Here is a 13780-nt window from a genome sequence, read left to right on the forward strand (position 1 = left end):
AAGTTGTTTGGATTGATGAGATTTATATGTGTACCGAGTTTCATACGTCTACGAGCAAGAATGTATGATATATGGCCCTCCATATTCCAGGGGGCGCTGTAGAGCCCCTGTGCCACGCCCGTGTATCAGTCTCTGCCCGGCCCTAATGGCCGCAGGTTCCAATCTGTGTGCCAATTTTCAAGACTTTTTAAGCACGTTAAGGGCCCCAAAAGCCCCCGAGACGTTGGAAAAAAATAATAATAATAATAATAATAATAATAATAATAATAAAAAATAATCCTAAGGAAAACAATAGGCCTCTCGCCCTTTGGGCTTGAGCCCTAATAATAATAACAAATAATCCTAAGGAAAACAATAGGGCTCTCGCCCTCCAGGCTTGAGCCCTAATTAAAATAAGGAGGCGCTCTTTCTAGTTATTCACATTCGTGTTCCGTGTCTGATTGGCTGGTATATTAATGAAGGGCGGCTTAGCCACGCCCACCTGACTGAAGTGAGAGGAGAGCGCGCGCCGAGCACACACTGTCAGTCAAGCGTCTCCAGAGCAACAGGTAAGCCTCGTCATCTCCTGAAGTTTCTCTCATTTAACTGACGCTTTTACTGTCTAAGCTCTTTATATATATATATATATATATATATATATATATATATATATATATATATATATATATATATATATATATATATATCTTTGCTATATGATCGGTGTCATTCTTTATTATAATACTAATATGAAGAGTATAAACATATGAAACGACAGACAGAAGACACGCACTCAGATATGTAAGTTTCATATTCTTGTTTACATTGAACATTTACATTAAAAGTATGAAGAGAGTTAGAAACCGTATTGATATAAGCTATATTCAGATTAATATACAGAGAGCATTAGAAAAAAAGTATTAATGTCACAAGAAGTTTTAATTGAAAACGAAACGTGTTTCTTTATATATATATATATATATATATATATATATATATATATATATATATACGTTTTGTTTTCAAGTAAAACTTATATATACTTTTGTATTTTTAATGTTTTTTTATAGAGTTTCTGATTGATCCGTTTGTAGAGGAATCATAACGTGAAACAGCTGAAAACAGTTAAACAGGATAATTTTAATATATAACACCAAAACACTGAATGAATATGAATATATGTTTGAATATGAAATCTGTTCTTGCACCACTGATCTTGCATACATTAATACAGTTGATAATAATGTAGAAACTACATATGAGGCTTAAGGCAGAGTTGTAATGTATTTTATTTCAGATTTTATTTTTTATTTCATTTTTTACAAAGTATTAGATTAATGTAATGTAGGAGCTAGATATGAGGGATTAATGCACGGTTATTGTAATGCCTAATTTATTTCAGTTTTCTTCTTCATATAGTATTACGGATCAGCTATTTCTGAGGCTCATTATTGTGTGAAAAAGATGAACCTGAACCCGTCTGAACACAGCATGGACGGCAGCAAAGCCGAGCACTTGCTCCCTTGTTTCCGCAGAAGTGCGTTCGACGAGCCTCTGGCTTCCTACCACAGCGGCTCCATCATATCTCACCTCCTGCGTAAAACCCTTCACAATAAACTGAGCTCCCTGGACAACAGCCTCCTTTACCTGCCCTCCGCAAACACCAGCGGGCTCGATCCCGAGTCCAGCAGCACCGATGGCTTCGCTCAAGAGGAGCAGAGCAGAATGTCCTTCAAAGACGAGGATCTGTCTGTGAGCGAGCACCTCCAAGCCAAGCGCGCCCGGGTGGAGAACATCATACGAGGCATGGCTGCTTCACCCAACGCCGACAGAGAAGCGGAGGGTGAGAGCGAAGCCGTCCGCTGCAGAAGAGACCTCCTGAAGGAGAACAAACGCAAGCAGAGGCTCCCGCAGCACCAGGAGCCCAGCCAGTCCAACACCAAGACCAGCAAAGACCAGGAGTGCCACAGACTCAAGGAGCAGCTCCAGAGCATGCAGCGGCTCCTGCATCAGCTCCAGGAGAAGATCTCGCACGTGCACGACCAGAGTTACTCGGAGAACGAGGAACGGGAAGACGCGAGGTCAGAGCAGTCGAGTCTGAGGCTGGATGGGGGGTACAAAGACCAAGTCAAAGTAGAAACCGGTGGTTTGGGCTCCGACACGGCGATGGAGAACCTCAAAGAGACTCTGAAATGTGAGCTGACCAGGACTGTGAGCGAAAGCATCGATACGGTCTTCAAGAAGCTCTCCACGACTCTTCTAAACCAGTCATCCCCGTGCCACAGTCCGGACTGCTCGGGAACCGAGAAGCGGATCCCAGAGGATTCCCCTTTGGATCTGTCGGATTCTGAGGAACACGTGAAGAGCAGGCACTGCTTTGAGAGCCACGTCCCGGAGCACCAGACCGAAGCCTTGTCTCTAGTGGTGCGGAAACCTTCCCTGAGCCAGGCTGTGAAGAGACCCTACCCGCTGCACCAGACGCCCTTTCAGATGGGCTACAGCGCTCCTCTGCACGACAGCCAGATCCTGGAGCACCTGCTGAAGTACGGCCCTCACTCCTCCTTCTGTCTGGAGAGGCCCTCGCCGGACTCCATGGAGCGCCCCTGGGAGAGCCTGGCCCTGAGATCCAAGCTGAGCTCGGGACATCTGGGTCAGCACCAGACGGGTCTGGTGTCGGTGGACGCGCTCTGCCTTCCTCACGTCAAGATGGAGTGTGGAGACCTGCAGAGCTTGGCTGAGAGGAGCTCCTTCATGACCCTCAACATATCCTTTGTGTCTAGCATCGCATGCAAAAATGATCATTCTGTCATCGTTTACTCCAAACCTGCAGGACACTTTATTTAATGGCAATTCATCGTTATTAACTAGCTGCTTATTAGAAAGCATCTGTGTCCCTGGAGCACAAAAGCAGTCTGAAGTCTCTGGGGTATATTTTTATACATTCTATAGGACAAAATTATAGATTTTTATTTTATGCCAAAAATCATTAGGATATTAAGTAATGATTATGTTCAATGAAGATATTTTGTAAATTTCCTACTGTAAATAATATATCAAAACTTAATGTTTGATTAGTAATATGCATTGCCAAGAACTTCATTTGAACAACTTTAAAGATGATTTTCTCAATATTTAGATTTTTTTTCTCCCTCAGATTCCAGATTTTCAAATACTGTCCTCCTCACAAACCACACATCACTGGAGAGATGATTTATTCAGCTTCAGATGATGTAGAAGTCTCAATTTACCCAATTTGAGCTTCATGACTGCTTTAGTGCCCCAGGGTCACAGATGACATTGGCTGTATATTACTACTCATAAAGCACATATTAATGCCTTATTCTGCATGACCATATTTTAGATCCCTTAATCCACCCCATACCTACACTAATTATTCATAAGCAGTTTATTGAGGCAAAAGTAATAGTTTATAGATAGTTAATAGTAAGAAAAAGTCCCCAAATTATAATGTGTGACCTTTTTTCCTTCTGAGGAACATAGAAGATGCTGTTACGAGAAATATTTCAGTGTTGGTTAGTCTGCACAGTGGAAGTAACGTCTCAGAACATCCTAATACTATCTTAATTAATATCATTACTGTATTAGGATGAACTGTCCCTTTAAAACCAAAACACCACAAAAAATGTCAAAACCAATTCAACTAATTGAAAGTACAAGAGGAAAGTGGTGTTGCTCAGAGGTCGCTCTTTCATATCTCATCAGAGTTCTTCGACTTTTGAAGTGTGTTTTTTCCCTCAGATATTTATTCTGAAATTCATTAGTAAAAATAAAAATGGTAACACTTTACAGATTAGTTAATGCATTAACTAACAATGAACAAACTATTTTAACGTGTTTATTAATATCGGTCAATGCAAGCAAATAGAAATACATGCATTGTTTGTTTGTGTCAGTTCACAGCGATTAATAAATGCTGTAGAGGATTTCTCACTGATCGTTCTCATTTAGTTCACTAATGTTAAGTGTTTCTGTGAAAACAGATACAGATGAGTCAGAGTCGTCGTACAGTGTGATTACAGAGTAATAAACGAGTGTGGAGAGCTCGGATGAGAAGTGTCTGTAATAAACCGTAACAAACACTGTCGAGATCCGAGAGAAACGTCTCTATTGAATCTCCATTCAGTGATTTTTCTCTCCTATAGCTACAGTATCATAAAGATTTGTTCCATGCGAATGTGTTCAGGAGTCAGAGGAAGGCTCTTTATTCTGTGGACTGTGTTCTTTGTTTAGCTTCAGCTGCTATTGAAAAACCCCCCTCTTTGTTTAGTTTTTATTTAATATCTAGTAGTTAACATTGAGATATTGCTGAACACACCAGCAGCTCTGGAGCTCGGCGAACAATCGCTGAATTGAGTGCAGCGCTGAGCAGTTCCACTCACGCAGACTTCAAGGAGAATTTCTGCTTTGATCTCCGTAACCCCAAAGAAAATTGTAGCATCTTCTTTAATCTGGGCACGGTAATGACTTTAAGTCCAGGAAAAGACAAATAAAAAGGAATACAAGGCTTTGATAAGAATTGTTAGGAACAAAAGCCAATTTTCAAAGGCAGAAAAAGCAACAGTTTCTCTTCTGGAAACTCTCTGATTTTGGACTTGAAAAGGTGCGTGATATGTTTCTGCTCTCTGGATGTGATTGGAGTGGATGAGAGAGGTCACTGTTGGTTGTTTGTGAAAAGCAGGCTCTCAGCCGTCATTATACACCATCATCAATGCTCCGAGTGTCGTCTGTGAATGTGATGAAATCACTGCATGCAGAAAGCTTGGCTTTTAAACATCATTAGATTTATATAATACGCTTCGGAAATTATGTGAATTCTGTGGCTCTTCTTGAGGCAGAACGATCGTCTCATTCAAAGCGAAGGGTTAGTAATAGATTGCATAGATGCTGTCAATGTGGAGACGCTTTTCTAGCATTGTTTGCTTGTGAACTCGCAAACTGTGGCTCTGTTTTAAGAAAGAAACTTTGAAAAGAAAGGGCGTAAGCTGATCTCTCCATCCTCGCCAACAGGAGATATATGGAGCAAACTAATTCAAGTCCCAAATCTAATTTGTTGGGCTGTTTTTCTAGGAAGCACATGCCGTCGTGTCTTATTCGACACTGAGCTGTTCATTTAGACTGATGGATTGACCATACTGAAGCTCATTTGTTTGGGGCTGTGTTAATGCTGTTTGATTGTTAAAATGCAGGTGAGCTCTGTGAGTTCATTTATAAATGAAGGGGGAGCCGGCTTTGATCGGCAGATCTTCAAAGAAGGTTTGTGAGGCCTTGACTCTCCTCACATCCAGGAAGGTCTGAGCCCAAACCACCTGAAGAAAGCCAAGCTGATGTTCTTCTACACACGCTACCCCAGCTCCAATCTGCTCAAGAACTTCTTCCCTGATGTCAAGGTCTGTGCTGTTTACCTGATGAATCTCTCATGTTTCTGACACAGGCCTGTTTACTTCAGCTCTTTATATCTGGAGCATTTCTGCCAGCACTAAAGTGATCTTGATAGGACAATCTGTTTAATATGATAAATACTCGAATTTCATTATATAATTCATAGTTATTATTCTTAAATAATATTGTTATTTTATTTCATTTATTTGTATTATTATTTATTTATTTATTTGTATTATTATTATTATTATTATTATTATTATTATTATTATTATTATCCTAATAAAAAGTTACAGTCAAGAGTCAAGCTAAAAATGTTTTTAATGTCTACAGACATTTATTATATTTTTTTTTATATGAAATGTAAAAAATAACCTTATTTATTCTTTTTCCCAAATACTTTCTATCCTAATAAACAGTTACGATCTGGGGTCAAATCTACCTGATTATTTGGATAAATAATATTTGTAAATAATTAAGTATTATTAATATTATTTAAGAACACTAAATAAGATAATCAGTTATGTTATGGTAATGGATTGTTTCGGTGTGAATTCAGAAACATGGATTCTGTTGCTTTGGGAAGAATAGGACATATGAACATGTATTTAGACGCTTGAGCGAATATTTCTGAATGTTGTGGTGGCAATTCCTGAATTGCTGGTTTAACCATAGACAAAGTTAAAAGAGGAGTTTCTCAAGTCAGCAAAAGGAGACAAAAGAGGCGGCGGAGAGGAGCACAACCTCCTCTATTCAGCGTTAACCCTTCAGCTCGCCAGCTTTCAGCACACACAATAGCAGAGCGCTGAGCGCAGGACAGACCTACAACAACACACACGTCCTGTGAGTGTGTGACGTGTCCTGATGAGTCCACACAACAGGACAGACCTGAGCGCTCGCCTGTTAGCTCATCATTTTAATACATTAACTTATTGCTTCAAATATACCCCAGAGACTGCTTTTTTGCTCCAGGGTCACAAATCTTGTGTAATATGTACTTGCTAAATACCATGAATTATTACATATTATATAATTACTAACCCTAAGCCAAAGCCTTAAGCGCTACATTGTGTAGCATTATGGTTCACTTAGATTCTGTGCGTCTTGCAATAAAATGCACATAAAGAAAGCAGTAAATTTTTGAAAGTGACCTGTTACTAGTAAATGACCTTAGACAGTAAATATCACTAAACCACATCCTAGTGATAATTTGGTGTGAGGAAACTCAGTGTGTGGTTGTGACTGAATTACTGAGCTTGAGAAAACATGTGTAAGTCTGAACATGAATATTACTGATGAAGTCTAGAAGATAAATCATCTTTCTAGAAAACTATCTTTTTTAAGTGTATATGAAGCACAGTAAAACTGCTAGACTTTTATATGCAACCAATTCAAATTCATTTAAAATCACTTAATTGTCCTCTGAGCAACCCCAAATGTTCTTACTGGTGTATTACATGTTTAATTGAGAATGAAGGGGAAATATTATAGATTTGGAAATTCTCTCTGGGTACTCTTTGCCTTACTTTTTACATTTTACATACATTTATTCTAAATACTCTTAAATTTTAATAGGAAAAGTATTTTACTATTAATTTTTTAAATATTAATTTTAATTTAATTTTTTAAAGTATTTCTAATTAATAATATTTATAAAACTTTAACAACTTAATAATTTATTAACATTTCCATGATTATAGGCCCCTGAAAGTTTTTGTATTTATTATTATTATTATTATTATTGGTGGTGGTGTAAAAATTGGTGGTTAAAATTTAATAAAATTAAAATTCTTTAATATTTAACTGTTAAAATTAAAATGTGGAAGAGAAAGTGTGATATTATTTAAAATAAACCTTTAATTATTGTATTATTATTATTGTTATTCTTACACAAAAAAAAAATGGTGTAGAAAGAATATTAACTCTAAAATTGCTAGAAATTAACACTTTAAAAAAATTAAACATAAATTCTTGAAGACTGAAACTGTCTTGTTAAACATACCTCAACAATATTTAAATGTAAATTGATATTTCCTATAGTTTACAGCAAAATAAAGAAATAAGTGACTTAAAACCATTTTTTATCTGCTGAAAATACTAGTGCTCTAATCATTTTGGCCACCACTGTATGTCCCTACAACAGTGTAGCATAAAATATAGAGCGATACAAATCCATGATGTTTCAAATAAGGCAGAAAACAATCTCCCAGTGAATCAGGATGACTGCAGAAGACAAATGTGGAGGTCTGTGAACGCTGGTCTCCTGTGAGACCCCTGAGATCTGAGAGTCACAGCACACAAAGCCTGGGATAATCCCAGTGTCCGATCCCATTCCCGTCAGCCGAAGTCACTCAGAAGGACGTCTCGCGCTCGGCTGTTTCTCACACTCTGCGTGAAGAAGCGTCTTTGAGCCCCTGGGCAGGTGTTAGCTCGTTCTGCCCCTGTGTTATCGGATGAGCAGTTATAATAACAGCGCTGGTGGGAAGACAGAGTTTCATCTGCTGTTTGGATAGATGTGATTCTAAGAGCAAGACATCGACTGGGAAACACTACAGCTGATTAAACAGACATGTGTTGCTGAAAATGGTTTAGAAAGCAAATGATTTACACCATCATTGCCAGAATAAGAACAATACAAATCGACTTATTTACTTTTTTAGCTCCACTAGGTTGTTTCTGCACCAAAGACTGATTACTCCGTTATGAGCTTCAACCCACAGTGAACCAGAATGTATTCAGACACCTTCAACATTGTTCACATTACATCACAGTTTATTAGTTCTAGTTCAGAAAATGGTAATAAAATGTGACGAGAACTCAAGAGCTGAACTGTGTCAGAACAGATTAATCTTGATAATGTCAGGTAACTTTGATAGAAAGCTTTCTTATGGATTCGGTAGAATAGCTGTCAGCTGTTAAATTTAATTACAGTATTAGATAAAACCAATGTAGCTCAACCATTGAACAAAGCAATGCTTCAGTTTGTCCAGTCTGTGGTGTAAAAGATCGCATTAGCAATTCAAGATAAAACACTGTATGATGTTGTTTTTAGGATTAATATGTCACTCAGTTTACTTTATTTGCTATCCTCAATTACATAAATTAACTATAGTGTCCTGCACCAACTATTAAAAAAATCTGGTGTCTGAATAATTTTTGGTTTGACTGTATGAATCAACATATGGATGGTGTTTGTGTTGTTCTTTGACATGAACATTCATCTGTTTTCAGTTCAATCGCTGCATCACGTCTCAGCTGATCAAGTGGTTCAGTAACTTCAGAGAGTTCTACTACATCCAGATGGAGAAGTTCGCTCGCCAGGCCATCGTAGACGGCGTGAATGATGTCAAAGACATATCTGTCACCAGAGAGTCCGAGCTCTTCCGCTCCCTCAACATGCACTACAACAAAGCCAACGACTTCCAGGTACTTACACCTCTACACCAGTCGCCATGTCGCACAGCAAATACCTACATATTAATAATAGAATAACTCATGTGTGCTAGAACTAAGCAGGCCCAGTCAAAATCTGAATATACTGCCTTGACTTTCTGTGGAGTAGATGTCAACATGGTGAAAGAAATACAGTCTTGGCATGATCAAATGAGCTGAATTAATAAAATAGTCTAGTACTAGTAAAGTTCAGACAGCATTTGTTATATCATGTTGATTATTATTTTTATTCTCCAAGGTTACAACTGAGTTTAGGTTTTAAAAAAGCACATATTTATTATTTAAAAATGAATTATTCTGTTATAACCTGTGCTTAAAGCTGTTTAAATCCTCATTTTCATGGTTATTTCAGGGTTTACGGCATTGAGTAGTCATATAGTAGTAAAACTGGATATAACTTTACAGAAATGTTTTTCAAATTATTATCACACTAAAAGAGTATATACTTTGTGCATTTTATGGCCATACTACTGAAATATTGACTATCTATCCTTCTTTCTGATGTGGAAGTAAGCCGTTTCTGTAAATGTGCAAGACATCTGGTTCATTAGCTGCTGTATGGAAATAATGAGAAGAATAACAACGCGCAGTAAACAGTAAAACTGTTTGCACAATAAACCAGTGTTCATAATTAAGATAATACATTGTACTGATATGGCAAGACAAATCAATTTTCAAAATAAAGCAGCTAAACAAGCTGTTTTTCACAGGTAAAAATAGCTGGAAGCAGAAGCCAGGTCCATAAAATTTACAAATGGTTACAAAAAGCCTGGATATTGATGTCTACATATTTGCTTCTTTTACTGTAATTGCTAATACCTCATTGTAAATAGATTTTTGCTTTTTTTTTTTTTTTTTTTTTTTTTAAGAATGCATGAGCCAAAATTAATTCAGTGTAGTAATCATTATGAACCATGAATGCTGTCGACTGAGCTTAACTCGCACTGAACCTGGTTGCTTAAATGAACATGCAAAAGGCATGAATGCTGATCTGCATCATGTCATGCTGGTGTGTTGGTGATCCCAGCAAGGCTTCTTAACCAGCTTCACATTATGGTGAATTTTAGCTGGTAATCTGGCATAAACCAGCCTGGACAGGCCAGCTGTCCTCGCTCTGACCTGTGTGTGGAGCTGCACCTGTAGCTGTCCGGCCGTAGACCCCATTATCCCAGAGTCCGGCGCTGCAGCATCAAACTGTGGGAAGAGGAAGCTGCAGCATCTGCTAAAACAACTTGAGATTACGGCCAGGCCATGCCTGACTGCCGTTTGGATTGCTACTGATGCGAAAGAAGCCAGAAATCCCAAGAGTGACGGGCCGGCCGATGGGAACCAGCGGAGACAGTTGTCTTTACCTCAGCACCAAGACATTCCTTTCCCAGGGCTCGCTTTTGTGTCTGGAGATGCACGAGAGACAAACGTGTCAACAGTGAGCGGAGCTACTCTTGGGGAAATAATGCCAGCGGATAGATCCACTCTCACACCCAAGCCGGGTCCTTCAAAGGGTGTGAAGCGCTGCCTGAATTCCTGCGATGGGAACCGGGTTCTTTCATGCATTTTCCGAGCAGTTAAGTTCGAAGCAACAGGCTGCAAAAAAATCAAAGCGTCCATCCACAGTACTCTCCTAATGATTCTGACACTGTATTTGCTTTATTGCCACTGAACAAAGAAGCGTTGCACTTTAAAATGAGAGCATTAAAGATGCTGTGTTGAGATCAAGGGCCTGACAATGTTGACTCGGGCAGTAAGTGTGCGTGATTCTTCACATCGCTGTACTCGATCAGCCGTTGGAAGGAAATGCACAGATCTCAGTGTGAGAGTGTTGTTCAATTAAATTCAAATCAATTCAAGTTTATTTGTATAACGCTTTCCATGATACCAATCATTGCAAAGCAGCTTTACAGAAAATATTCATATTTCTACATTGTATTTAGGAATAGGTTATTAGTGGTGACTATGGCAGAAATTTAAAGTAAGAATCATGCAGTTAGTTACAAATGACACATAATCAAAAAGACGGTGAACACTATTAAGTGCAATGAATTTAAGGTGTAAGTAATGATAATTTGTAACTGATACAGAACTTAATAGGTAGCCAGTGCAGAGACTGTAAAATTGGGGTAATATGATCATATTTTCTTGACCTCGTAAGGACTCTAGCTGCTGTATTTTGGACGACCTGTAGCTTGTTTATTGACGAAGCAGGACAACCACCTAGAAGTGCATTACAATAGTCCAGTCTAGAGGTCATGAATGCATGAACTAGCTTTTCTGCATCAGAAACAGATAACATGTTTCTAGCTTGGCAATGTTTCTAAGATGGAAGAATGCAGTTTTGGTAACATGAGAAATTTTATGAGAAGTTGCTGGCTAATATAACACCCAGATTTTTGACTGTAGAGGAAGTAACAGTACATCCGTCTAGTTGCACAGAGATTCTGTGTACTGTTTTTTTTTTTTTGGTCCAATAATTAGTATCTCTGTCTTATCTGAATTTAATAGGAGAAGATTATTGGTCATCCAATCTTCTACATTTTAACACACTCTGTTATCTTAGATAATAGTTTAATCTGGTTTTTTGATATATATAGTTGAGTATCATCAGCATAACAGTGGAAACTAATCCCATATTTTCTAATAATATTACCAAGGGGAAACATGTATACTGAAAGTAGCAGAGGGCCTAGGGCAGATCCTTGCAGCACTCAATATTTTACTGGTGATAATTGAGGTGATTCCCCATTTAAATAAACAAAGTGGTAGTTATCGCACATATAGGATCTATTCCATCTCAAAGCCTGCCCTTGAATACCGGTATAGTTTTGTAATCGATCTATGAGTATGTCATGATCTGTAGTGTTAAATGCTGCACTAATCATTAGGTAAAACTAGCGATGAGATGCAGCCTTGATCTGACGCAAGAAGCAAGTCTTTTTTAATTTTAAAAAGTGCCATTTATTTGCTATGCTATAAATGCTATGGTCAGACTTAACCTAAAGATAACAACAAGGTAATAATATTGAGAAGTGTTGTTAGGTGGTTTCTGAGTTATTGTGTTCTGGGTGGTTGTTAAAGCATTTTAGGTTGTTGCTAGGGTTTTCTTGGTGGTTGCTAGGTGCTTGCGTGCTGTTGTTCGGTGGTTGCTAAGGCATTCTGGGTGGCTGTTAGGTGGTTGCTAGGGTATTCTGGGTTGTTGTTAGGTGATTGCTGTTTTCTGGTAAAAATGGTGTGTCTAATCACTTAGTACAGTATCGGCAGACTCTCATTAACATGCATGATCTGAGGAATCACTCATATCTGGAGCTCAAACGCTGCACTTACACACTCGCTGATAGGGATTTCATCACATCACTATAAACACTAAAACTTGTGAGGATTAACTAACAGCACTAATTATGGCTGTGTGTGGTGTTTCAGTCATTGATATGTGTTGTTAATGTCCGTCAGGTTCCAGACAGGTTCCTGGAGGTTGCTGAAGTCACTCTTCAGGAGTTCTTTAGTGCCATTTCCCTCTCCAAAGACTCAGACCCGTCCTGGAAGAAAGCCATCTACAAAGTCATCTGCAAACTGGACAGCGATGTTCCTGAGGATTTCAAATCAACTTCCTACCTGTAAACAGAGAGCACCACCTACAGGACGCTTCATGTGTGGACACATGCTGTTTATTTATCGTAAGCATCAATCATAAATGTTCCTTTTTATAAGTCAATTGTCAGGTTTAGATGAAAAATAAAAAAATATTTTGCTGTTGACTGAAATGTGTGTGTACGCCAGTAAGTTTGTTTCATGTTGTCTTTGGAATAGGCTTGTTTATTAATAGTTTGGATTTGGGGTTTTAATGTAATATATTTTGATTTCATAATGCCACTGTAGACAAAAGTGTGCTGTGTTTTTTGTTCAGATGTTCCAAGTTATGAAAAGCAGTTATGATTTGTGTTTTAATGTGGATTTGACTGTTGCGTTAAATCACTGCGTTTCAGATGTGGAGTGTCTCATGAAACATCTGTAATAATGATCTTAAAAAGGTGTAAATAAGTATAATTTAGCTGTATATTAAGTGAAATGTTGACTTTTACAGATAAAAAAACATTATATTGCATGTAAAAGCAGTTCCCTCAAATTTTGACAATATACTTATTTATCATGTACATTAGTTTGCATACTATTGTTTATCATTATATCTAGCAGTGTGTGGTTTTCCATTTCATAATAAAATATTCATATTGTAGCAGTTTTATATTGTATGTTTTTATGGTTCAGATATTATACTTTCTTTAAATATAATTAAATAATCTACAAAAAAATAAATAAAATAAAATAAAATTCTGCCATTATTTCTTATCACAATCCAAATCTGCATGCTGTTTTTCCATGCAAGAATTCTACAAATGTAGCAAAAATAACTTTAAAATGATTCAGATAAAAAAAAATGGTTCAACATTCACAGTACATGCACCCTAATAGTCTTTTAATAATAGAATTGACCACTCACTCAAACTGAAAAATCTTAATGTAAAATGCCTTTAATGATCCAGTTGAGCTTGATCCAAACCAAATTTCAATCAGAATGAAATGGGTGTTGTAGATATTAAAAAGAAAAACATTTTAAGCATATAAACCTTTGAATCTGACTGCTTCATTGATCATTTTCAAACATACACTGTGCACATACAAAGTGTAGAAATACAAAGCCTTTTCTGATATTCTGATGTGTATTTTCTGATATTTTAGATGTCAACAAGACATCAGTATACTCAACAAGACTCAACATATGTAAAGCACATGTAAACTATTTGAATTGGGTTGCAAGGTTTAGGGCAGATCTAAACAGTGATTTCAAAATCTGCAATTGGACTGGATTCATTCCAACTGAGTAAAATAAGTTCATGTAAACACAGCCATTGTAGTGAGTGTGTTTTAGAGCTGGACAGTCATGGTCACTCTGGCTGAA

General features: G+C 37.6%; 1 protein-coding gene across 1 annotated transcript; it reads left to right on the plus strand.

The window, feature by feature from the left end:
* The first annotated feature begins 391 nt into the window (after positions 1-391).
* LOC127975825 (prospero homeobox protein 1) lies at positions 392-13055 on the plus strand. The gene is made up of 5 exons (XM_052579827.1): positions 392-548; positions 1399-2742; positions 5280-5387; positions 8611-8805; positions 12277-13055. The coding sequence occupies exons 2-5, from the start codon at positions 1444-1446 to the stop codon at positions 12442-12444; spliced, it is 1770 nt and encodes a 589-aa protein (XP_052435787.1). The 5' UTR covers positions 392-548; positions 1399-1443; the 3' UTR covers positions 12445-13055.
* Positions 13056-13780: the final 725 nt, after the last annotated feature.

Source organism: Carassius gibelio, chromosome B17, assembly GCF_023724105.1.
Source record: "Carassius gibelio isolate Cgi1373 ecotype wild population from Czech Republic chromosome B17, carGib1.2-hapl.c, whole genome shotgun sequence".
Taxonomy (NCBI): Eukaryota; Metazoa; Chordata; class Actinopteri; order Cypriniformes; family Cyprinidae; genus Carassius; species Carassius gibelio.

What these genes read in the sequence shown, in the direction of transcription:
- LOC127975825 (XM_052579827.1), top strand. Translation starts at nt 1,444, where the DNA reads ATGAACCTGAACCCGTCTGAACACAGCATGGACGGCAGCAAAGCCGAG. An exon ending in GCTCCTTCATGACCCTCAAC is followed by an intron (nt 2,743 to 5,279) that starts ATATCCTTTGTG and finishes GACTCTCCTCAC; the next exon opens with ATCCAGGAAGGTCTGAGCCC. An exon ending in ACAAAGCCAACGACTTCCAG is followed by an intron (nt 8,806 to 12,276) that starts GTACTTACACCT and finishes AATGTCCGTCAG; the next exon opens with GTTCCAGACAGGTTCCTGGA.